The sequence below is a fragment of the Micropterus dolomieu genome, linkage group LG06, assembly GCF_021292245.1.
Source record: "Micropterus dolomieu isolate WLL.071019.BEF.003 ecotype Adirondacks linkage group LG06, ASM2129224v1, whole genome shotgun sequence".
Classification (NCBI taxonomy): Eukaryota; Metazoa; Chordata; class Actinopteri; order Centrarchiformes; family Centrarchidae; genus Micropterus; species Micropterus dolomieu.
The window spans coordinates 6433805-6459973 of NC_060155.1; the positions used below are offsets into that span (position 1 = coordinate 6433805).

The 26169-nt window shown below is 40.4% G+C and overlaps 1 protein-coding gene across 1 annotated transcript in view; it reads left to right on the forward strand.

The window, feature by feature from the left end:
• Window positions 1-26169, forward strand: part of kirrel1b (kirre like nephrin family adhesion molecule 1b) — an 80378-nt gene that overhangs the window by 35145 nt on the left and 19064 nt on the right. The window contains exons 2-8 of the mRNA XM_046052399.1: window positions 13292-13441; window positions 17898-18047; window positions 18446-18603; window positions 22039-22189; window positions 22865-22970; window positions 25130-25278; window positions 25675-25802. Coding sequence (XP_045908355.1) covers window positions 13292-13441; window positions 17898-18047; window positions 18446-18603; window positions 22039-22189; window positions 22865-22970; window positions 25130-25278; window positions 25675-25802 — 992 coding nt within the window. The remainder of the gene's footprint in view (window positions 1-13291; window positions 13442-17897; window positions 18048-18445; window positions 18604-22038; window positions 22190-22864; window positions 22971-25129; window positions 25279-25674; window positions 25803-26169) is intronic.

Below are 26169 nucleotides of genomic sequence, written 5' to 3' on the forward strand. Positions count from 1 at the left end.
TTCAGGAGGCCATGGGTAGTCAGTGGAGGTTGCTGAGTAATGAAGTGATACGAGTCCTTTTGGATTGATCAAAAACCAGATGCGCTACTGCATTCGGAACCATTTGTAGGGGTTTCACCGCACAAGCTGGAAGACCAGCTAGGAGAGCATTGCAGTTCTCAAGTCAAGAGCAAAGAGAACTAGAAGCTGGGTGGCCTACTGAGTAAGGCAGTGCTTGATTTATCTTGTGTTGTATAGAGCAAAGCAGCACAGTCGTGAGAGACAGGATACATTGCTTGGCTGGAATGGCCAAGAGTTCAGTCTTAGAGAGGTTTATTTAGAAGGTGGCAAGCCTTCATCCTGCAGATATGTCCAAGAGTCCGTGATCTGCCCAAACACAGTGGGGTCGTCTGGCAGGAAGGATAGCAGTTTTACTTTGGTATTGAGAAGTTGCAGCCTTTATTTGTTGACTAGTGAAAAGGTATAGTAAAGCCTAGTGTTTTCTTGACAAAAACGTGGTTTGGAGACCAGCTGTCAGGTGACAGAGTCATTGTCAGCTTGTGTAGTGTGTGATCCCCTGTCAACAATCAGTCACGTAGTGCGAACGCCACAACGACTTCAAGACTCCCATCAGAAGACAGGAAGTTGCATTGTCTGAACAGCACGGCGATCTGCCGACAATGAAAGTCGAAAAGTCTGCACGAGCCTTAACTGATTGTAAGCCAATCCACTTTAATTCATCGAATATTTCCTCATGGTTTGCCACCTATCCATTTTATGTGTACTCGGGAAAAAACACAGTCCGGGCTCTGTAAATGGAAATCAAATAACATGGTGTGGACCTTGCCACACAACATTGTTCCAGCCAATCAGCAGCCGGTGACATTAGTGCTTGTGTACAGGAGTAATGGGGAAGGGGAGCAGTGGAAGAGAGAGTTCTATACATCGGCACATTCGAACATGCTGGACTCCAGGCAATGTGAAGAAGGATCATCAGTTCTTCTACAGAATCCCTAACTCGCCCTTTAACAGGAAAAATCTCTCTGATCTTGGGAGTATGTTGAGTTTAGCCCCAATGAGAAAGGTGAACCTGCCAACACGGACGAAGCTGTGTGCACATCATCTCCAATCAGCCCACTGATGTTGTCTTTGGGTCCTCCAGCAAGAATCTATGGAAGAGCACTTATTTTCCTGCATTGATTATTCTATGGGCCAAAAGTGTTTAAACCCAGCAATACTTAGACTTGTCTAACTGGCTAATTACATATTAGATACACAGAACTGTAGGCTAGACAATGGCATACATGCTACAGTTTATTTATATTTTTCTTGCATAAATACTGCCCTGTACCATACATACCCCGTTGAAAAGTCAGGAAGGTCCATAAAAGACCATAAAATAAAAGTCCTTAAAATCTTAAGCATATAGCTTATAACATTTGTACTAAGACTTTTATATTTAAAAAAGAGGTTTAAATCTACATTGGATTTATTTTTGGTAGGTTTCCGTTCCACTGCCGGCCTGCACATAACACACGTACACACATATGGCAATAGAAGTTATATATTCGTAAGGACCCTTACGGACATAACCCTACCCCTAACCCTGACTTTAATAACAGTTAATTATTAACATAGCATCAATACAGTAAGAGATGATGACCACTCCACACTACTCACACTAACCTTAATCTAAATGTGATTCTAATCTTTACTCTAAAACCAAGTCTAAACCCCCAAACAACCCCTTGAAGAAGTGAGGACTGGCCAAACTATTTGGGGGGACTGCCCACAAAGTCTCCAGTGGGTCCTCACAAAAATAGAAGAGAACACACACACACATACCATCCATCCATGCATTTGGTCTAATTTTTATTGGATGCAACATTTACAGCATTGACCTGCTCACTCATACGCACTCACTCTCACATGCACCAAAAAACACACATACACAGAACCCCCCACCCCCCTCTTCTCACATGCTTTTTCACTCTGTGCTCATTTGGTGATGTTAATGCTAGCAGACATGTACAGTGTGCTTTAACAGCAGAGGGAGGGGAGTCTGTGTGTGTGTTTGTGTGTGTGTGTGTGTGTGTGCGCGCGTGTGTGTGTGTGTGGGTATGCGCAAATGCATTTGTGCTTACGCGTGTGTGTGTGTGTACTTACCGCTCTTAAAAACCAATTAACAGCGTACAGCAGCAACCGCCCCCCTTCTCCAAATGAAGAGGTGAATTAAACATCACCAAGACCAGATGGAAAGAAATCAGAGAGAGAAAGAGAGAGGTATGAATAATTGAAGACAGAGGGGATCATAAAAAAGGGGGAAATAAAACTGAAATAAGAGATGAAATGAAATGTAAGAAAGCAGAAGTCAATTAGAGCAACTGAGAGAGAGCTGCAGGGAAAAGCAGATAGGAAGAGAGGGGAGGGATTGCTTCAACTGTGTGTGTGTGTGTGTGTGTGTGTGTGTGTGTGTGTGTGTGTGTGTGTGTGTGTGTTTGTGTTAGCGAGCATGTGCACACAGTGTTTGTGTGTCTGTCTCTCCTGCTTGCTTTCCGGAAAATAGTCAACTAACACAACCCAGTTGTTTGAAGTCCACAGCAGCATAATCAGGTTGGTTGCAGTATGGTGATGAATAGACCATGTTCTCTTTTACGAAACTGAACTTTACCAGGAGTGTACGCCATTCTGTTCAAGTGTGTGTCTCTGTATATTTGAGTGTATAAGTGTGCATCCGACAATAAACAACCTGTGAACTAGGGGCCCATTTCCAAAAAGCAATTTGTTAGCACTGCTTACGCACAGATTGCAAATGGTGGCAGCATCGCATTTCCCCAATGGTTGTCGCTCACAAATTACAAATAAATCCATTCAGTCATACAGGTTTTGTGTATGCTCATGTGTGGGTCGCAAGTTTGTTTTTATTAGTGAAACATGTCAAATTTACCCAGAGAGGAAATCACCTCTTCAAAACTTATTTTTTTAATGTTAAGCATTGTTCCTAATGGTAATAACAACATTTCACACTAAGTTAACAGCTGGGATCTGGAAATGTGGTGAATTTTCACTGAAAAGAAGTCTGACTGGGTGATAAACACAAGCAGTCAGACGATCAGACAAGTTGTAAACAAACCCCCAGGTTAGCCACACTTATTTAGAGGAGAAAATGAAGGTGGACGGTTTACCCAAACTCTTATGGGATGCACTGATCCAGTATACTGGATCTGTATTCTTGCTGAGGCCAACCTTTTTAAGTGGACCGGGTATCGACTGAGAAGTGACAGTTATCAATGTCATTTAGAAAGTTAGTACTTATAGTTGTGTGTGCCCAGTTTTTCTGTGCAATGAAGAATTATTACCACTTGTTTGCCCCAAAATAAAGTTGTTCGTAGAATCTGGCTAAACAGTCGGTTTGTTTAAAACTTCTTTTATATCATCTGAACACTCATGTTCCATGCTCCGTGACTTTGTTGTTGCAGAGATGTTGCCCCAAATCTCATTGGATACTTGGAAATTATAGACAAAACTACAACAATATGACCAAAGCTTTAATAAACTTTCTCTAATGCTTCAACAGATCAGCGGATTGTACTGTGTATTCCTCTCTTCTCCATCCACCATTTCCATTTTCTATGTTTTGGCAACACAAATGTTTCTTATATGTGACACCGAGGCAGTTTGCACTTGAGGATTTACATTTATTCATTTTAGCCGATGCTTTTATCCAAAGCGACTTACAATTGCTATACATGTCAGGGGTCGCACGCCTCTGGAGCAACTAGGGGTTAAGTTTCTTGCTCAGGGACATATTGGTGGATGGGTCACAGTGGGGGATAGAACCCGGGTCTCTCACACCAAAGGAATGTGCCTTATCCACTGCCCATCACCACCCCCATGTCATGCTGATAAAGCAAATTAAAAGAATTTAATTCCAGGACTATGAACAGATATGATCCTTGAATTTTTGTGCCTAACCAATGTTAGTGTTTAAATGTATTTACATGTAAGTCAAGTATTTGTGTGTGTGCTGTACAATGTGTGTGTAGGCCAAGGAAAATGTCTGTGTGTTTGCATCCAGCTGTGCTGTCTCGCGGTAATTTGGGGAGTGTAACTGAGTACATTTGTGTGTGAGTGAATTTAGATTTAAGAGTGCGTGCAGTCTGCAGGCATTTGTGTAATTTGTGTAATAAGTGCGTATACGTGTGTATGTGTTTATGGTTTGGTAATTGTCCCTGATTTAGTTTTTGTATGTGTGTGTTTGTGTGCTTGTGAATCATGCACGCAATTGTCTGCGTGACTTATTGTTGTGTATGTGCTTATGAGTGTGTGTTTCTGCAACTACACATTAGTAATTGCCCCTGGATGAACTTGTAAGTGTGTGTGTGCCTGTGTGTGTGTGTGTGTGTGATTTCCAATAACTGCTCAGTTTGCTCAGCATCTCCTTCTCAGTCGGCGTCACACTGCTCCTCTGTTTCGCTGGAAGTGTTTGTGACAGGAAATAAAAGCACTGTTTGGTGGAGAGGGGGACACTGGGAAATCACTGATCTATTGTTAACAGCAAACACTGAGCGAGCTGGGACGCACACTGACAAAGTTATGATCTCTGTGTCCGTCCCTCTGTGTCTGTCTCACTCCTTCTCTGCCTCTCTGTCTGCTCTTGTGTTCGTCTCTCTCAGTTTCATAGTGTGTGCTTCGGGCGAATAAATGTTACATGAATGATATTTCCAAAAACATCAAAATAAACAAGGCAGCAGGAAACATGTCGTCCCACAGGAATGATGCAGTCATCCCTCACGGCCAATCAGGAACAAACAGGTCGCTGTATTCTGACCTTTGTTTGTAAATGACTGGAGGGACACATGGCTGTGTAATGTGACACAAAACTCACATTACTTTTCTGTTGTAACTTTGTGGTATGTGGTATGTGAGTCTCGCCTACGTTTACAGTGAACCTTCTGCAGACACTAATGGACCGTAAATGGTTCCTATAAGGAAAATAAATGCAGCAGAAACATTCAAATAGCAAACACCAAGTAATAAACAAACCTAATAAGATGCAATGATGCATTAATCATTGTTTGCACGCTGTTTGCATGTACTGTTTCTAATTCATGATTCTCTATAACTTGTTTGCAGTCATATGCCGATGTTGTTTTATGCAACACTTTTTCTAGCTTGCACTTTCTCTCAACTATGGCGGTAAGACCAAAAACAAGGAGCCACGCTGATAAAGGCACTGTGTTTCAGATTCCGGGGCACAAAAGCAATTTGCAAGAGCTGCTTACATGCAGATAAGAATTTGTGGAAGCATCATGTTTCACGAGTGATTGTCACTCATAAATTCAACATAAATTGTGCTACAAGGCTCTTGCATGCTCATGCCTTGGTCACTGATTAATGAGTTTAGTTTTAGATTAGTTTTTATTAGAAAGAGGCTCCAGGAAGTCTAGTTTAAAGACCCCTTCCAGCCAGTTTTAACTGCCGTTTTTGGTGAACGTTCTTTCTCAAACAGAATGGGGATGTGGTTAATAGTCGGACGTAGTACATTCCCATGATAACCAAAAACTGGAGTGTTCACTAACGATATGCTGTGTTAACATCACTACACTTTACTGTCTGGCAGGAGTAGCTATTACTTACCCATGACAGAAACTAATGTGCGCGTATCAGCTGTTATCAATCATACAGTCGATGGTCCTGTCACGCACTGCACACGATAACTCCCACTACGTTTTATGGTGTGCTTACTTTACCGAGGGGGTGTGGGGGGTGCCTCCGCCGATGCATTGGTAAAGCGGCCGTCAGTAAAATGCATGTTGCAGACTGTATATAAGACGGTGGCAGGTGAAAGTGCGACGCGTTTTCTGTCATCTGTCCTCCAACTCCGCACGCACAAATGCCGTAATGAAAATGAACAGCACAAGAGGAGGAAACTAAAAAATAAAATGAAGGCCCTTTGTTAGCTAACAAATCAACAATCAGACACAGAGAGACATATCTACTGTAAGTTCTAAGTAAATGACATAATAAATTGGTTAGCTAGCTCACAACGATGTTTATCGGTTTGATGCTCTGACTTAACGAGGTGTGATGGCGTGACAGCTTTTTAACGAGGCACGACAGTGCGCCTGCGCAAGCTTGGAGAATGACGTATGACTATGGAATTACTATAGTCATACATGACCCACCGTTTTAACAACTAAGCAACTTTTGCAACTTTGAGCACAAAATAGAAATGTCAAAATACACTGGAGGGGGGCTTTAAGAATTTAATCCATGAGTATGAAGCTGATCAGACACGAAAATATTACAATTTACTACAGCAACAGTCATTTTATCTTTCCTCACATTACAAAGTTATCTCCCACAAAAGTGCACTTACATGTATTAATTGACCAACAACACACCTTGCTGGATGATGTTATGCTGTGTTGCAGCAAAAGTTAAGACAGGATCAACATTTTTTCTGGACAACCCTGCATTTATTAGCTGGAGCCTTTTGCGTCTGCAACCTCGCTGTGGCCTAAATCTGTTTACCAAGCTTCAATTTTGAATTTTGAATTTTTGAATTTTCTATTCACTGAAAACATTAAAATATGTGGTATGTACTGTAAAAAAACAAAACAAAAGTACTTTAACTGTTAAAGAAAGCCGGTAGAGAATTGACAATGCTGTATTTCTTGATTTAATCCAAAGACAAAACCAAATGAATGCACTCTTCAGTCATGTAATGCACCAATCAAAACATTTCATGGTAATGGTTGACAGTGTCATTCAAAAAGTAATTATGTTCCATTTTGAGAAGAAGCAAAACTTTTTTATTTGTACTGCTGAGGATTTGTCTCTCCATCCTCACTTTTCTCCCTTTCACTTCGCTCTTTTATGTTTTTGTTGTTCTCTCCCCTCCCTTCCCCCAGACACACACTTTCACTCTCTTTTCTCTCTCTTATGCAAACACCTTTTTTAAAAAACTCTCTTTTGCACACTTTGCCCTTTACTGCCTTTTCAGAAATGGCAAATATATGCACACAGCATACATAACACAACAATGACAGATATGTATGCAGGCATGCGTGTAAACGCGGACAATACTCGCACATACACACATGCACACACACTTAGACACTGCGTGCTCTCTCCTGCATGAGAGTGGTGTGTGGTAGTTGAAATGGGAGCGAGCTGTAGCCCGGAGGCAGAGCTGGGACATGAATACACGGAGGGGGTCAGCGTGGCAGTTTTTGGGGGTGGGGGTTAGGAGGATGAAGGCTTCAGGGTGTTGAGGACTGCAGTTTAGGGTTACAAACCTCACAAACTGTCCTTTCATTTCTACAGAGGAATGGTTTGCTTGCAGGATATTGCGTTTGGCCTCTGGTGGCCCGTCTTCAGCTCTTAGGCAACAGTGGGTGCATTCTTCAATGAAAAATGTGACCATGTCTGATAGGATGACAAGTCGTCCCACTTTGAAGTCCAGAAATTCAAATATCTACTGAATTTTTTTTATGTTTTACAAAGACATCTTCTGACTTCTTTCCTTTTCATATTAACCTGAGAATGAGAAATGAGAAAGCCCAGTGCATGGGAGGTGTGATCGGAGCGGACAGCATTATAATTGTTGCCTGGAATACTAGTTTGTAGGGGTGGGACGAAACATCGTGCCACAAGTTCCACGATATCAAAACGTGGCAATATTTCTCATTGAGGGGAAAAGCTGTCTCGTGATTCCAGCATGACGAAGTGTGAGGGTGCATAAGCACAGAAGATGCCCCTGCCACTTTTAAATCATTTGTGTGGCAGCATTTTGGATACCTGGTGGAAACAATAAAGGGCATCAGAGTGACAGACAAGACACAAACAATATGAAAGCAACATTTCAATATGCACCTGCCATGTTTTGCATTGTGTGACTATTTTTCCAGTCATATAGTTCATATATTATATTATTATATTATATTATATTATACAGAATATTTCTTCATCTCATCTCGTTCTCTTGAACCCAGTATTGTGTAGTGTCTCGTCTTGTGAGCTAAGTGTATCGTCACACCCCTACTAGGTTGTAAATTCTTTCTTTCTGATCCTTGAGCCAATCAGAAGCTTCTGAACTGCTTGGAAAATGTGAAGACACCTGAACGAATCCACTTCTGTCAATAACAGCAAAGACAAGTGAGCTAAAGAAATAGCATCAGACACTAAAGGGCAACAACATTGCCAGAGTCATATGGAGGAGGTTGGAGTGGGTGTTCAAAGCGAAGGACTGTGACTCTAGAGGCTGGGGTTCACATCCAGCTTCACGTCAGTGGTTAGCTTTAGGCAACAAATGCACTTTGGTTAAGGTTACAGAAATTAGTGGTTATGGTTAAATATTTTTTCTGTATTAAACCAAGAACATGATCTCTCAGCAACATTAAGCAAGAACTGTGAGTGCCTGAACATAGCCATAAAAAGTTAAACAACGCTGTAGTCACCATGCAGATATTGCATATATCTGATATTTTGTATCAACATTTTTGCGACTTGCCAGATACGTTAATTCACAATAATTCCTCATTATGTTTCCACTAAAATATCTCCACATCTACTATATGGATTGGGACAAAATTTGGAATTTAGGATGTAACCCATCTGATGCACTATTGTTATCTATTATTAATAGAATGTGACAGGTTTAAAAAATTACATTAGATATTTTGCCCCAAGATACAGTTGAGAATACAACGACATGCAAGCCAAAAGACTAAAACGTAACTAAGACAAGCAAAGTGAAATTGACTTGAATCAGGTCTTGCATAGACAGCACTAGAAAGTCCAACCCATACTCAAAACAACTCAGACTAGATGATTTGCAAACAATATATTTCGTAGTTTGGTTTCATCTGTATGCAGAGTCCATGGTGTCCTACCTGCATAAAATGATGCAACACAATGAAACGCAGCTGCTACATATTGCCTGCAAGAATGTACGACTAAACCCATGTCCTAAGTTACAAGTCTGATCAAGACTTATGACTTTAATGTCAGTCAAAATCTTGTTCACTGTTAAGCTTTGCTAGTCACCCAGGATTCAACCCGCACTTTCTAGTACAGCTCATCTCTTCCAAGAGAGTCAATGTTTTCCACTGAAACTTACAGTAATATTTCAGTTCATGTATAATGGAATAAATAAATAGTGTATGTGTGCACTTTATGCTTAAATGTTAAGTGCATAAATTCATAAAAGGTCTAGTTAGATAGTACGTGTAGAGATGTTTATTACTGTAAAGCTCGGTCTGATGGAAAAAAAGAGGACAAAGTGAATAAAAGATTTAAAAGCAATTAAGGATAATATGTTTGGACACTGAGGCTGTTATTGTGAAGCTCTGTCGATTGTACCATTGGGTCATTATGCAATGAGAGGGAGAGAGAGGAAAAGAAGATATACCTAATATCATCCCTCAGGGTAATGATGCAGGGCGGTAAGGATGAAGAGAAAGAAAATAGCAGGGGGAGGATGGAGGCTGGGAAGACACACAGAAACACTAGCAGAGAGAGGAGGAGACGACAGGAGACAGTGTTGGGAACAAGTTAGAACGATAGAAAAACAGGAAGAAAGAAATGCGGAGAGATTAACTAAAGAGGGAGGAATAGATATGCTGGAAAGAAGAGAGGATGAGATAGAGAGATGAGTACAGATAGAAAAGGAGAGAAGAGAGAAAGAGAAACAAGGATCTCATTGTTTCTCTTTGGTAAAAGATAATTAAATGGTGACTAGCTATGTTGATAAAAACATGAGGAAAGAAAACAGAGAAAAAGAAAACAAGAGGACAAAGTTAGACAAGAAGAGAGGAGAAAAAGAGAGAGAAAGGAAGAGGGGCAAGGAGAGACAGATAGGTTGGTGAACCTGGAAAGAGAGAGCATGATAGGAAGGAAAGAAGGAAAGTTAAGGAGGGAAGGGAGAAAGATAGAGAGAAGGGAAGAAAGGAGGAGAGAGAGAAGGAGTGTGTGTGTGTGTGTGTGTGTGTGTGTGTGTGTGTGTGTGTTGGGGGGGGTATCCCGTAGGGTTAATTACATCTCTGTTCACTGTCAGTGTGGCTCTCTGCTCCGCGATCTGAGTCCATGCTGCAGGCTGACAGGCGACACACACACACACTCGCACATACACATATGCACAGTAATATATACTCACACACACTCATAAACACAGAAAAATACACATATCTATGAACGTTCAAATATCACGACACACAAACAGAAATGTTCTCTGTCTCCTTCTTTTTGTCTTTCTGTCACTATTTTTCTTTCTCTCTCTCTCTCTCTCTCTCTCTCTCTCTCTCTCTCTCTCTCTCTCTCTCTCACATACACGTGAACACACACACACACACACAAACACACCCACACACACACACAATAACGCACAATAACACACCGCAGTCTGTCCCAGGAGTGTGGAATGTGTTGTTCCGTACAGAGTTATACACGAAGATGAGGGCCCTTACTCGTAATAGCTGTTAATTTTGCATAAATCATGCATAACATGACCCACATGTAAATCACTCATGTCAGCAGGATATCACATCCCAGCAGCTCCTTCTTCTTCTCTATAGGAAACAACAGCAGCAGCTTCCCTTTTCACTGTGTTGTCTCTCAGTTGTCTCAGCTCATCTGTTTGTCTTTGACTCCTGAAGACAGAGGAGAGAAAGATGCTAGTTCCTCTCTGGAAAAATCATGACTGCTTTTCCTGAACATGTATATTTTGGTACTTCCATAATGGTTGTACAACTCGTTATAAATTAAGAAAATAAATGCATGATATTCTTCATATACATAAGAGTCTCAATGTATATTAAAGTAGAGAATCTTCCCATTTGAATTTGTCTGCCATTGATCATGTAATTTATCAAATTTTTCTCGAGGTAAAATCTAGTAGAAGTCAGCAATTAAACACTTTTCTTCATCTACAAACCTCGTCATCTGCCCCTGTATGTTTGTGTGTTGTTGGATGATGCATTCCAGGTGTCATTTGTTGTACCTGTGTAACTTGTATTGGACTGTGGGTTACACATGTATATGAAGAGTGTGATAGTGATGAGAGTTTCTCTTGTAGAGACAAAGTAAGAGTATCATTCACTAAAAATGTCTTGAAACTGCATTGCATCGTGATCTGGTGAGTCTCTTTTGAGTTGCAAAATGTGCGTTACCGTGTCTTCGTCATTAGATTACTCCTTATTTGTTTAAAGAGTATTTCTGTGACCATTAACTTTGGAGCCTTGAAACTATGCAGTAGAGAGGGACTGGAAACATGAGGAGGAATGCATCCAGAATCAAACTGGTCCTTTTTGACTCTTCAAACATCAGAGCAAAGTGATGGCTTTAATAAGAATCCATTGGTCTTAATGTAATTTGATGAGCTGACACCAAAAGCAAGTCAGTAAAACTGACTTTATGTAGTACACAGTGTAGTATAGTAAACGAAATATATGAGAATAAATGTCTAAATCGAAGATTGGCAGCTTTTAAAACCGTACGAAGGATTCGGAGCATTCAAGAGCAGTTTTAAATCTAATCCCAAGAGGTTGAGATTAGATTTAAAACGCTCATCAGAGTTTACCGACCAGGGGAGGACTTTTCTATAACCTGGAAGCTAGGACAAAAGATTGCAAATGTTTGAGCCAGATGAAAAAGTCTAATAAGTATAATTTTACATTATATCCATATTGGAGATGATATTTCAACATCACATCATCTGCTTTATGTTACACAACCAGCAACAGTTAAGGGGTTTTGAGGCGGATTTTCCCTTTAACTTCAAATAGAAAGCACAGCAATCTGCAGCACTGTCACAGCAGTTGTCTTCTTGATTCAGTATTCAAAAGGAAAGTTGATAAAACATCAAAGTGCTTCTTGTGAAGTCTGAAGACTCCTGTCTTCAATAAAGGCGCCTTCCGCACAAATAACATGACAGGTCGTGTAATCCTCCTGACAAATCAGTAAATCTCCCTGTTGTGTGCACCTTTGTGGTTGAATCCCGCTGAGACGTGTCCCTCAGAGCCACGGCCTGCTTTATTAACCAGTTTTGCCTTAATTAGCTAATAGGATTGTTTTAACCATGATCCAAGAACAGAATAGCCCACGGGAAGACAAACACCAACTCTGTGGAAGGGTGTGTGTATGTGTGTGCACGCCTGTAAGATTGTATGTGTGCCTGAATGTATCCTCAGCTGTGTGAGTCACTGTGCAATTGCATGTACGTGAATGACTCAGTGAGGTGAGTGTGTTTGTGTGTGTGTGTGTGTGTGTGTGTGTGTGTGTGTGTGTGTGTGTGCACCAGTGCATAAATTGGGTGTGATTCAATGTTGCTTGTGTGCAGGAGCTTCTGTTTGTGCAAGATACAGTGTGTTTTTGTGGGTGCTCGTGCACGTGCATGTGTCATCTAAGGCACCACAGTCTCCTTCTCTGCCTTAATTAACGCGCCTTCTTGCAAGACTTTCCCCGGAATATGAAACAATTTTACCTGATGATGCAAACAGCTGAAAACGCAGCGGGCTAGTGCCTCGCCTCCTCACCTGACACTTTCTCGTTATGTGAGTGCGTTAATGTATGCCGGCGCAACACTTGTAGTTTTTATATCTGTGTATTTTAGCAGCACTGCAATGGCCAAAAGGCTTATTTTGCTGGAGGAAATGTGTGTGTGTAAGCACAATCCTTTGTACTGCGTTATGAAAAAGAGCAGGCTACATCACAGCTTGGCAATGATGTTCCTGCAACACAAGAGCACTTACACGTCCGTGCAGGCACACACACACTTTCACTCACACATACCCACGCAGAGACACACATAAGCCTCAGTAAAGTCCAGGGAAAAACTTGAAAAGGGGGCAAGAAAGAGACCAAACAGAGGCAGAAAGCACAGAGGAATGACACATATGCAAATTAGAGCAACTGAGCTCTGGGTCCAGTTAAAAGGAGAAATTATTAGAATGATTTTATAAAATAACTATGAATTATCCTGTGTCCAGCCAAGGCATACGTACATAAATGCAGGCAATTCAATTCAAAACCTTACTGTCCCGTAAGAGAAATTTCACTCACAGATGGGGTTTATATTAAAACACACTCACAATAAAAACACATGATAAAAAATGACCATAAAAAACACCATATACACAATAAAGACACATAACAAATCACCCCACCAGCCACCGTATGGACAAGCACAAGTCGATAAGACCGGAGAGGGACTGTAGTTCGATACAGTGCAATAAAAGATGGCAGCTCACGGCCAGGTCACAATGAAAGGAACTTAAAATTGATTTCCCTCTCTGTCCCTCTGTTGCAGTGTGGTGCATTCGCTTCTCCCAGGAGCCCGCGGACCAGTCGGTGGTACTGGGAGAACGGGTGGTGTTGTCCTGCGTGGTCTTCAACTACAGCGGCATCGTCCAGTGGACCAAGGACGGCCTGGCCCTCGGCATCGGAGAGGGTCTCCGAGGTGAGAGAAATTCTGTAATGGGAGAGAAAAAAAACCTTGCAGCTTCACCGAGCTGCAGGGATCAAAGTGAAGTGAGGAAGGCGAATAACTCAGCTACGGCTTCGGTTCAGTTTTGACTGTAAGAACCCTGACAAAAGCTATTATGCCTGGAAAGTGTGGAGGTTTTTTTAACATTAGGGGAATGAACACTGAACACAGAGGGAGAGAGAGTTAAGAGCCAAGAGGCGTGTGAGTGACAAACTGGGCAAAAATGAGTCCTGTATATCATGCTGAATTAGAGAAAATCCCTCACACTGCTGACAAAAGCAGACACACATTCGCATTTACATTTTAAGCCGATGCACATCCAGAATGACTTTCTGTGAGTGCAACACAGAATGCACTTCATTACAGAAATGGGGAAGCATCATGGACAACCAAAAGGGAGGTGAGTCAAAGACACAACAGATGAAGAAAAGGTGTTTTTCTTCAGGAAATGATTAGAGGAAACTCAGAAGTGCAAAAATAAGAGGCCAAGAAGGTGAAGAAAAGCAAAAATGCTTCTCCTCTGACCTCACCCCCATTTTACAAAAAATATTCAAACAACTTTTGACCCACTGTGGCTTACTAAATGCTGGTATTTGGTATCTTATGACCGCAGCTGCTGATAGCTCTTGCTCATTTTATAAACTTGATTTTGAACAGACATGTTTTAGAAGCAGTGGTGCAAGAAGTACTTACCCCTGTGTAAAAATACTCAAAAAAGTCATGCATTCAAAAAGTGTTAGCATCAAACTATATTCAAAGTACATAAAAGCCAAAAAGTATTCATCATGCAGTATGTCACTTTTCAGAATAACATTACACGGTATATCGCCACTGTTATCACTTTAATATCATTGTTATCACTTTAATGTTGCAGCTTGTACCTTTAATGACTTTAATGACATCATAATTTATATTTTTTAGAATCTAAAAAATAACTTATAACATGTCCAATAAATGTAGTACAGTATTTGCCTGTGAAATGTAGTGGAGTAGAAGTATAAAGTAGCATAAAATAGAATTACTCAAGCAGTAATAATCAGTACTTATGTATTTTGTTTATTTCCCCCACTGTTCAGCAGTCTCCTACAAAAAATGATGGGTTACTTCTGTTTGGGGTGTCAGAGATAAAACAGATCTGTGACTGATGTTGACAGTACATTGTGCACAGTATTAATCATCATAAATCCGAAATAAGTCTGTTTGGATTTCTGTTGTTGGAGTGTATTAACAGTTTGTCCAGAGGACATCTTTTAACACCTTTCTGGGGTCTAAGTGAACCAAACATACTGGTCATTTCTTTTGTCTGTAAATGACTCTGAAACAAAAGGAATATGCCTATTTTTGTTGCCATATAACACAAAACTTGATTTGCTTATATGTTTTACTATGCTGTTGTGTTTCTCCTCTGCATTTACCTGTCAGTCAAACTGTGAGGACTATGACAGCTTGTCTTAGATGTCGACGCCACAAGGATTGAAACTCAGATGTCATGCAAAATACATTATTTTTCTTTTGTTAATTCCAAACATACCACTGAAAATGCTGTTAATTCTTTTTTTTTTCTCAAGAAAAACTCACTAGACAAACCTTTCATTACCTGCATGAAACCCTATTACAGAATCATTCGTGATAGAGCGGGAAAAAACAACCTTTATTTATATATGAAAATGTCACTGATCTTTACTTTAATAAACAAACTAATAATGTCCTCCACGGAATGAAACATTATAAACAGTAAGTACATTAGCACTCGCATACTTTGTGACCTTTCAGCTCTAAACCACGTATCACATTTCTCATCTCACTTTAAATGAATCCACAAAGAAGTACACATACTGTACTGTATGACACTCAAACATATCACATACACATCCAGTCAGTCCACTGCCCACACACACTAAACACAGACACATACACACAAATGATAATATGACACGTGATGTGAATCTTGTGTTCAATTTAGTTTAATTGGCAGGTTCAGTGAAGGTTAGCGTGACTCTCCCACCCTTCTTTTGTTTTCTGCTCGTCCATCTTTCAAACTGCAGCTCCATCATCACTTGCTTTATGTATTTCCCAGATGCTTTTCATTTCTCTTCCTCTCATCTCCTCTCTTCTCTCTTCCTCTCATCTCTTCCTCCTCCCTCTCTCTTTCTGCGGGTAATGCTCTCTTTGTCCTTGTAGCCTTTTGCAAGCATGGTTCCGGTGACAAACACACCAGCGTTTGATAAACATGTTGTCCTCTTTGTCTCTTTTTGTCTGCTTTTCGACCATCTATCATCACCATCTGTCCATTATTTATCCTTAAGTTGTCTGAGCTGCCACTCCTCCATTCATCCCTGACATACTGTCTCTCCATCTTTTGCTTCAAGTGTTGGCATTGTGAACATGAAGTCATGTCATGTCTGGAGGAAAGACTGTAAGTTGTTAATATTTGTATCAACAACATTTTTATTCTGATCTAACAAGGATCTAACAAGCTGTTGTTGGTGCATGAAATAGGATGTATAAGACGTGGTTGTTATGTGCCGTGCATGATTGTATACAGCTGTTGATAACAGTGTGGGAGTGCAGCTTGTGCACTAAATTCATACCTGCAGTTTGCACACCCACACACACGCAGGAGATTTGCGTTCATTCATCGACAGAAAGTGTTGTCTTGACATAGATGTGCATGTAAATATAAAACACATGAAAAATAAAGAAAATCCTTTTTAATATATGATCAGTGTATAGTAACCTGTATATATGGGTGTATCCTGTTTACAAGTATCAATCCAAGTACCTAATATGCTCTCACTACCAGCAGGCATCAGAGGTGGCAGCTTATTGTTCGTCCTCCTCCTCCTCCTCCTCCTCCTCCTTCTCCTTCTCCCTGGGGTGCTTTCACCTCTGTGGTTGCTATGCTGCGAGGTGCTGGAGTGGATGATGTAATCTCCACTAATACTTTTGCCCACCGCAACCCCCCCACCCCCTACTCTCTGCACCCCAACTGCCTGCCTGCCTGCCTTTGCCATGTGAATCAATGATGTCATGTTAGGCTTGGGCACAGAGGATCAATGAGTGCCCCCTAGTGGGACGTCATGCTCAATTATGTCTTTGTCTGAGGCGAAGGTTCAAACACAGAGAAAAGGGGGGGGGGGGGGGGGGGGTAATAGGAACAGCGCTGCCTGTAGTTCTGCAGTTTGTGTATCATGCGGGAAATGATGTGGCATCATTGTGTATGTGACCATGTTTGATCAGTGTTTGTGCAAAAGCCCTTCAGCTGTTTATCTCTGACTGTGTTACTGTATTGCTGTGTGCGTGTTGATGTGCGCGCTGCTGTGTACCTTCCTCTGTGTTGTTTGTCTAAAGGACATGCTATCATGATCTCCAGAGGCTCTGGGTAATCCAGAAAGGTCCTCAATACTCTGAATTGAACTGAATTGAATTCTATTATTGCTAAATGCAATCGGTGTAATAAATAGCATTGACATTTTCACACAAATACATGTCCAATTTGTTTGCTTTCTGTCTGTGATTGATGTAATTGTGAATGTGATTGTAGCTTTTATCCACTTAATAAGAGCTTTTACGTTCGCTTTATCTTGTAAACAAGTCAGGTGTCGACAGAGGACAAGGAAATATAGTTACTGACGTTGAATAAAAGATGTCGAGTAGATTGTTTTCAAATGTTTTCTGTTCATTTTCCTATATATATATTTTTATGTTCCTTATACTGAAAAATGCAGCTTGAGAAATTTAGTGTTAGTTCACCAAAAATTACTAAAAAATATACATTCCTCACTGACCTTTAGTGGGATCTGTCCACTTAGTTTGTTTGGTTTTGTTTGCAGAGGTTGTAAGATATCTTTCTCTGAGCTTTCTGCTGCGACACTAATACAATGGAGGTGAATGTAAGTTTGTTTGTGCAACACACAGTAGGCCCTACTGAAAAACAACATTTTAAAGCACATCTTTTTCCAGAAAAAGTGTCCCTGTAACTCTGGATAATCCACTGCAGACAATGAGAACAATTTTCATAGGGACTACTTTTGATCGAAAACTGGTCACAGTGTGTTCAATGGATTATTCATTTAGGCGAACTACCCCTTAAAATTAAAATAAGTTCTTTTCATATCCTATTATCTGTACATTTCACACATAAAGATGATTATCCTGATGATGATGATGATATCATCCTCAGACATTGATCATTTGTGAAGGCAGTGCTATTATGATGACTCATGACTAATGTGCCTCTTTATTCATGTCAGCAATCATTTTTAAACAGTGGGTCATGTTGAATTGAGTTGATTTTCCAAACTTGTCAGACTTTTTAGACCTGCAAATAAAAATGCATGACTTACATTTGAACTAAAACGGAAACTCGGATGAGTACTTGATGTCTCTCCAGCTATTTAACCGTAACTCTGGTCTGTGTCTCCTGCAGCCTGGCCCAGGTATCGTGTGCTGCGGGCTCTGGACATCGGCCAGTACAACCTGGAGATCTCCAATTCTGAGCTGTCTGATGACTCTCTGTACGAGTGTCAGGCCACAGAGGCCGCCCTGCGCTCCAGGAGGGCCAAACTCAATGTACTCAGTAAGTGAACTGGCTTTTTTTCTTTTAACTTATACAAACATAAAGTTTGAAGAAAGGCCTGTTTCATTTTTTTATGTTGATACTTATGTCCTTGTGAGGAGCAGGTTTCCTTGAGTTGAGTACATGATCAATTTGGATCAACCCACTATAATGTGAACTTTTAAGGAACTAAGCCGTGTTTTAAGTATGAAGGTAATGCTTCTTGAGGAAATGTAACATATTTTGAATGGGTTCTAGTGGCATTAGAGGTGGAAGAAAACACTTAGGTTGAAGGCAGTCAAGCTCTTCTATTTGAAAATCACGTTGGACGGTATTTTGTGCATGTGTATGCATAGGTTTGTTTGTATGCATGAGGGCACATGTCTTTTTGAAAGCATGGATTTGTGTGTTTCCTCCAGTTCCCCCTGAGGACCCAGTGGTTGATGGATCCCCAGAGCTCCTCCTGAGGGCTGGAACTCCATACAACCTGACCTGTGTGACCCGCGGGGCTAAGCCTGCAGCACACATCCAGTGGACCAAGGATGGAGTCGCTGTGGAGGGGGCCTACCAGTCTACGGTGACTCACATACACCCATGCACAAATGCGGACGATAGCAAACACACATGTAAAATGAATGCAACATACGACACATAAAACCATGACGAGTTTATGGCACTAAATGAGATCTGGATAATAAAATGACATGCCTACTAGTGGCTTTAAAAGAGTTTTTTTTTTTATCAACTTACAATCTGCTCCTCAATAACAGACACTCTCACTCTGTTTGTTTATATACTTTTTGCCGTGGGCACTGCAAAGGGTAATAACAGTATGTACACCTCAGGCCAGAAGACTTAGAGTGTTTGGAGTCTGATCAATACAGTATTTATTTTCAATAGTGGCAATAAAAGAGCACAAACATCACTAAATTGCATCACCGGTAACTAAAATCAGCTCTTCTCACTCTGAGAAAGCCTCAACTACTTTATTTGATGAAAGGCACAACTTGCAAACAAAATGCAAATAAAATATTGACACTTCTGTATCATATTATCACCTTTAGTGACACAACTGCGTACTTTGACAAAGACGAGACACATTAAACTGAAATTTGACAACCCAAAATTTCCCCTGCCAGACTCAGCCAAAGAATAATGCCACAGTCAACAATGTAGAAACAGTATGCTCATATGTTAAAGGAAAAGTGCAATGAGAAAAACAACATGACATCATAGTGACACAACTGTCCTTTATGATTTCATTAATTTATCATATTGTTTTATTTTTTGGGTTGCAGTATTTTGTTTCACTCATTCGCTGTTTAACATTTCAGTAGAATTTTTTGAGTGTTTCTCTGCATTTAAGATATTTTTAAAGTTGAGTAAAAAAACAGTGAGGTTTGGAATGAAACTTGATAATACCTGCATGCTTAACTTGTACTTTTATTTGGTCATCAGTTTGAATCCCACTTGGGATAGATGTACTTGTATTGTTGAAGTATTTCAGTAAACTTAGTATTTACAAAAAGTAATGCCTACAATTCTTAACCAGACATTTATTTAAATCAAATAAATGATCTTGATGTCAGAAGATCAATCAGACCTTCATCAGCTCAATCTTGACCTAATCCAATATGCCTAGTGTTTTCAATAACCTTGCGTCTGTCTACATGTGATGATGTGCATACAAAAACTATAACGTATAAAACTCAGTGATACACTTTTTTCTCCCACATTCACACTATTCTCGGTCCTGTATATTCTCTTGCACACATGAAATTATGCCTGGAAGCACACGCGCACACCTACCCATAGACACACACTCACATATGCACACTCGTGGTTTTATATGCACACAGAAGCAGCAGCAGCAAACACTGACTCACACACCAAACACAGATGTTTTTACATCTCAAGCAGACAGTTTTATGCCCCCCACACATGCTCATGCATACTACATGTTGCTCTTACATTACCATGTTACTGGGCATGCATTTACAGTATTTCACAAAAGTGAGCACATCCCTCACATTTTTGTAGATATTTGATTTTATCTTTTCATGTGACAACACTGAAGAAATGACACTTTGCTACAATGTAAAGTAGTGAGTGTACAGCTTGCATAATAGTGTAAATTTGCTGTCCCCTCAAAATAACACATTACACAGCCATTAATGTCTAAACCGCTGGTGAGTACTAAGTGAAAATGTCCAAATTGGGCCCAAAGTGTCAATATTTTGTTTGGCCACTATTATTTTTCAGCATTGCATAAACCCTCTTGGGCATGGAGTTCCAGAGCTTCACAGGTTGCCAGCAATCCATGTCCTTAGTCTTCTTGTCTTCAACAAACTGTTGTGCATCATCTTTAGAAGAGGCTTCTTTCTGGGACGACAGCTACGCAGACCAGTTTGATGCAGAGTGCAGTGTATGGTCTGAGCACTGACAGGCTGAACACCACCGCTTCAACCTCTGCAGTAGTGCTGGCAGCACTCAGACGTCCATTTCCCAAAGACAACCTCTGGATATGACATTGAGTACTCAACTTCTTTGGTCGACCATGGCGAGGCCTGTTCTGAGTGGAACCGCTGTATGGTCTTGGCCACCATGCTGCAGCTCAATTTCAGGGTCTTGGCAATCTTATTTTAGCCTAGGCCATCTTTATGCAACAATTCTTATTTTCAGAGAGCCATGAGGTGCCATGTTGAACTTCCAGTGACCAGTATGAGGGAGTGTGAGAGCGATAACACCAAACTGAACACACTTGCTCCCCATTCACACCTGAGACCTTGTAACACTAACGAGTCACATGACACCAGGGAGAGAAAATGGCTAATTGGACATTAATGGCTGTAAATGTAAATGCTCCGTATAAGTCACCTTTCTAGTCTTTTCGACCACTCAAAGCGCTTTTACACTACATCCACACACTGAGCCTAAGTGCTCAAACAGAAACTAACATTCACACACATTCATACACTGGCGGAACAGCCACCAGGGGCAAGTCAGGGTTCAGTATTTTGCCCAAGGACACTTTGACATGCAGCCTGGAAAAGCCAGGGATTGAACCGCCAACCTTCCGATTAACGGGCAACCCGCTTTATCTCCTGATATCCCCTGTGTGATGTGTTATTTTGAGAGGACAGCAAATTTACACTATTATTCAAGCTGTCATTTCTTCAGTGTTGTCACATGAAAAGACATAATCAAATATTAACAAAAATGTGACTGTACACTGCAGTGAAGGCTGTACTGACTTTCTTGACATATTTTGACAGAATCCAAAGAACTGGATTTTAAGGACGTATTGTGCAGAAAAAGATTTATAGCTTATGTTTTATGGCTACAACTAAGAATTATTTTCATTATTGATTCATCTATCAATTATTTTCCAATTAATAAAAAAATCCCAAATTCAAAAATCACAATTTCAAATTGCTTTTCCTGTCTGACCAATTAACCAAAGCTCAAAAATATATTTAATCTACAATGATATAAACATGAGAAAAGTAGCAAAATAACTGTTTAAACATTTCAACACTATGAGTATTCAACTCTCACTTTAAATGCAAAGTCCAGTGTCATTATAAAACTGAATTGCTTGCATTAATTATAAAGAACACTTTTACACAGGAAAATATCTTATTTAAACTGTCTTTAAATTCTCTTTGCACCTTTTCAGTTTCCAACTTCTCTTTTCCTTCTTGCATCATGTCTCAAAGTGCTATTTCATTTTTACCTCCAGATTGCTGTTTCTATATCCTTTTTTGCTATTTCGTTATCCCTCTTGGCTCCATTAGTAACCCTCCTGTGTCTCTCTTCTTTCTACACCCCTTCTTCTGTCTTATTTCTCTGATAATTCCCATTCGCTCCTTTTTTGTCCTTTTCGTCCTTCCCCATCCACCATGTGCCGCCTTTGATCTTTCTCTGTCGGCGCCCCTCCCTAAATTCTACCCATCCTCTTCCACCCACAACCCTCTTCTCCACTCAATCCTGATTTCTTCCCAATCAACAGGAAGTGCTACCAGACAGGAAGAGGGTGACGACCAGGAGCTACCTGCCCATCACACCAGCTGACACTGACAGCAATAGCAACTTCACCTGTGTGGCCAGCAACCCGGCGGTGCCAATGGGCAAACGAGCCACTGTTACCCTCAACGTCCACCGTAGGTTGCCCTTCTTCTTAGTCAGAATGTAAATGTCCATAGGTGGGGCTCAGATGACTGGGGCCAAACTTTGTGTATAGACAATGCAAAAACACATTATTATTTTAATTAGCTGCCAGCACTTGTCAGCTTGAAGTAATTATTAGCATAAGACATATATGCTGTGTATATGAATTCATAGCCACTATTTTTCATCTCAAACTTGGTCTGGTTCCAGGTTTGATTTAGCTACTTGCAATATTTTGGCACCATCTTTGGGGCCAGTCATTTTCTCCTACTGCAGTTCAGCATGCTGATTTTTTTTCAACATTTGGAAAACCTGAAACATTTTGCGTTTAAAAGGATTTCAGTTGTGTCCCTGAAGAAAAAAGGAATGATTGCTCACAAGGAAACTGTAGTTTGAATTTTCAATCAAGAAGATTGATGTGTTTTTCCAACCCAATGTAGTTAGTAATTACTGGAAGAACAGCAGCAGTAACAGTAGATGTAGAACCAGTGCTGTGTTAGTACAGATGGCTGTAGAGAAGTGAGGTTATGGAACACCAGATTTTATTGGGAAATGTATTGTGTATAGAATATAAACAATCCTCATGCTGCTTGGTGCAGCACAACATTCATTCACATAATCATTCAGTTTCTCTCTTGTGCATTGAATATGTATATTTCCTTCTGTAGACCCTCCTATGGTGACCCTGTCCATTGAGCCTCGCTCTGTCCTGGAGGGCGAGAGAGTCACCTTCACCTGCCAGGCCACTGCCAACCCTCCCATAATGGGCTACAGGTTTGGATTAAAGTGTACACTTTTTACTTTAATATCTAAACATGCTGTACTACCTATCTAACAAACATTAGGTTATTGCTCACTTTGACAGCATTGTTGCAACTTAATATCCAGTTTAGGATGTGACTTTATGATGGTGTTCAGTGTTTTCTAGGGATGGTGTTTGATTTGATAAATGCGCAGTCCAAGATCAGGAGCCACACTGCAATTCTGTTTAGTGCCAATAGATTTTCTTTCATTTATTCCAATCTTCTTGTGCCTACCATCTAGGGGTGATCCTGAATTGTAATTTCTGCTTGCAGGACAGAATTGGTGAAAGTATTGAACATTTGTACAATTAAACGCTGACTTTTATCTTTTGTGACAGCACTGAAGCATTGAAATTGCTAAATGCTGGACTTAAACATGGTGGTTTTAATCTGCGGTTTGAGAGTCCACCAGAGGGTCCCAGCTGTGGGAGCACTGCCAGGCACTTAGGCACTAAGCCTATTGAGTGTAGATTAGAATGTCATCTAATGGCAGATGTACAATATGGTTATATGATTTTGAGCTAGATATCTGGCAAGATCCAGTATGAATAAAAAAATTTATTTTTTTATATTGCAATCATTCCCTCAGGTTTTGACATCAAGTATTTTTAAATGCTAGTTTGATAGCTTTAAAGGGGCTATATGTTATTTTTCAATTACATCAATTAACAATAAATCACTTTTTTACTGCCTCTTTGTCAATGGGCTGTAATCTCACATAGAAATGAACCACAGGCCTCTCTTCTAGGAATGGGGTTAGGTTCTCTGCATGCATACTCCTGAGCCTCTTGCCGACTGCAGCTACAACACCGCAGCTAACAAAATGCAGTCCACTAACACCATAAAACAACCGGCTCCCACCACAACATAAACTCTAACACAAACTCCACATAAGGATAAAAAACAACAATATAGTTTTATGTCAGCTAAATGAATAAATGTAAATGTAATATGCTGAAGCCTGTCAGGCCAAACTAGAATCAAAACGATGTTGGGTGAAAACACAGTCAACATCCGAAAAGCTTGAGTCACGGAGAGACCTCGCTTTGTTTTGTAACCGACAAAACCGTTACAGATTTGGCATTCATCCCGTTTGAAAGGTAAACTAACCTTACTGCAAAGCGTATGAAATATATTGCGATTTTGTTCTTTAGTTAGATAGTTAAATATTGTTAGCTTGCCGGCTAATAGCGAGCACTTGCTAACATTATCTGGTGCAAAATACTAAAGTTGGAGGACTTTCACATTACTTCACCAGCTAATGCAACCCATATGACTATCTTGTGTACCATAGCTATTATGTCAAAGTGTTGATTTAGCCTGTAAGAAATGATGATGGTACAAAGCAAATGTGGAGTGATTTGTTTTTACTAGCTTATAGTGAGGCAGGCAGGTGAAGCCAGCTAACGCAACATTAGCATAGCACGTTCAATTTAGATTTATTGTTATTTTACCAATACTTAATTACACTGCATCTTCACCCGTCTCAGTTGCTGAAACTTACCTGACCAACAACACAGTGGAAGACCCATCCACTACAGTAATGTTACTTACTGTGGTCTTACAGTTATAAAGTGTGGCAACCATCTAATTTATAACATTCAGTTTAGCTCACTAACCGTTTCGTTATCATCCAATACATTTAGCTGTGCTCACATTGCTGAGCCTCTGGGGAAAGAAACACAAATAGCTAGGAGCAGTCAAGCTAACGCTGATGTATCACGTCAGCTAAATGCAGTAAATGTAACTTTATCATGTAATGAGTGTGGATTAAGTCAACCTCAAGCTGATAAAAATATTAATGCAGTGGTAGTTTGTCTGAGGTTATGGCATGCTGTGTGAAGCTGTCTCCCGGTGAGTCTATGTGTATCGGACTTTGCTCGCTCATGAGTTTGAGCATGCATACTAGCCACACCAGGTTGCAATGTAAAAAACACACCGCTAGTGGCTGCTGAAAACTACATTAATTTTTAATTGATAATAAAAAAAACACCCATTGTCTACTACTGTAGTAATTTAACATTTGGGTCAGCACCCAAAAATGATAAAAACCCATGGTGCTTTTGAGATGTTCTGCTGACAAATTGGCATAACAATGATTTGTTAAATGCTGATGTGTTTCTCTGTCAGGTGGGCAAAAGGTGGCGTGCTGCTGGAGGGGGCCAGAGAAAGTGTGTTTGTCACCACAGCAGATCACTCCTTCTTCACCGAACCCGTGTCCTGTCAGGTTTACAACGCTGTGGGAAACACCAACGTCAGCATCCTGGTGGACGTGCACTGTGAGTAGCACTCCTGAGCTGAGTGGGATAATATGCATGTGTTCTAGTAGCTATATTTGTCAGTGTTTGTTTGAAGAGCCACCTGCATTTATTTTGTTGCTACACAGTATGCATGTTTTGCACAGAATAAATCTGCAACAGACTGTTTCTGTTTAATCTGTTCTCCCAATTCTGTCCAATTAAATCCAACAAAGCTATATGGCATTTGGTAAAGCCTATACATAAACAGAGTAAAGTAAAGAATGAATATGTATATGTAAGACTCCTGTCTCCACTTTTCTGTTTCAGTTTCAATCATTCTTTCATAGATTTTTAGCCACTTGTTGATCACCAAGTTTATATTTCATATAAATGTGTCTATTTACTGGATTTGTCAATTATCTTACGCTCTTTCAGTTGGCCCAATACTGGTGGTGGAGCCCAGGCCAGTTACGGTAGATGTGGACTCTGACGTCAGTCTGAACTGCAAGTGGTCTGGCAACCCCCCTCTCACCCTCACCTGGACCAAGAAGGGCTCCAACATGGTGAGAACAAACCATCAAACCTGCTCCTGAGCTTTGACTGCAAACCCTAACCTTTCTGTTTACATATTTGTTTCACTAAAATGTCATTTATTTCAATTTAAAGAAGAAGAAAGAGAAAGTCAGAACAAAACAATATTGTGGTAAATCCTCCAGAAAACCCCAATCCCAACCTATATTTATGTCCAAGACCTAGACTTCAAAAATGTTTGCTCAGTTGTTAAGCAGACGATTTGAAGTGAGACTGTGACTTCATATTTTGAATCTTTAATTCATGCCTAACAAGTTAAGAAAAGCTCCTGGAAAAAAACTAATGGAGCCTGCTGAGTAAATCAACATGTTTTATGAATTAAATATAGATCTCCCTCCC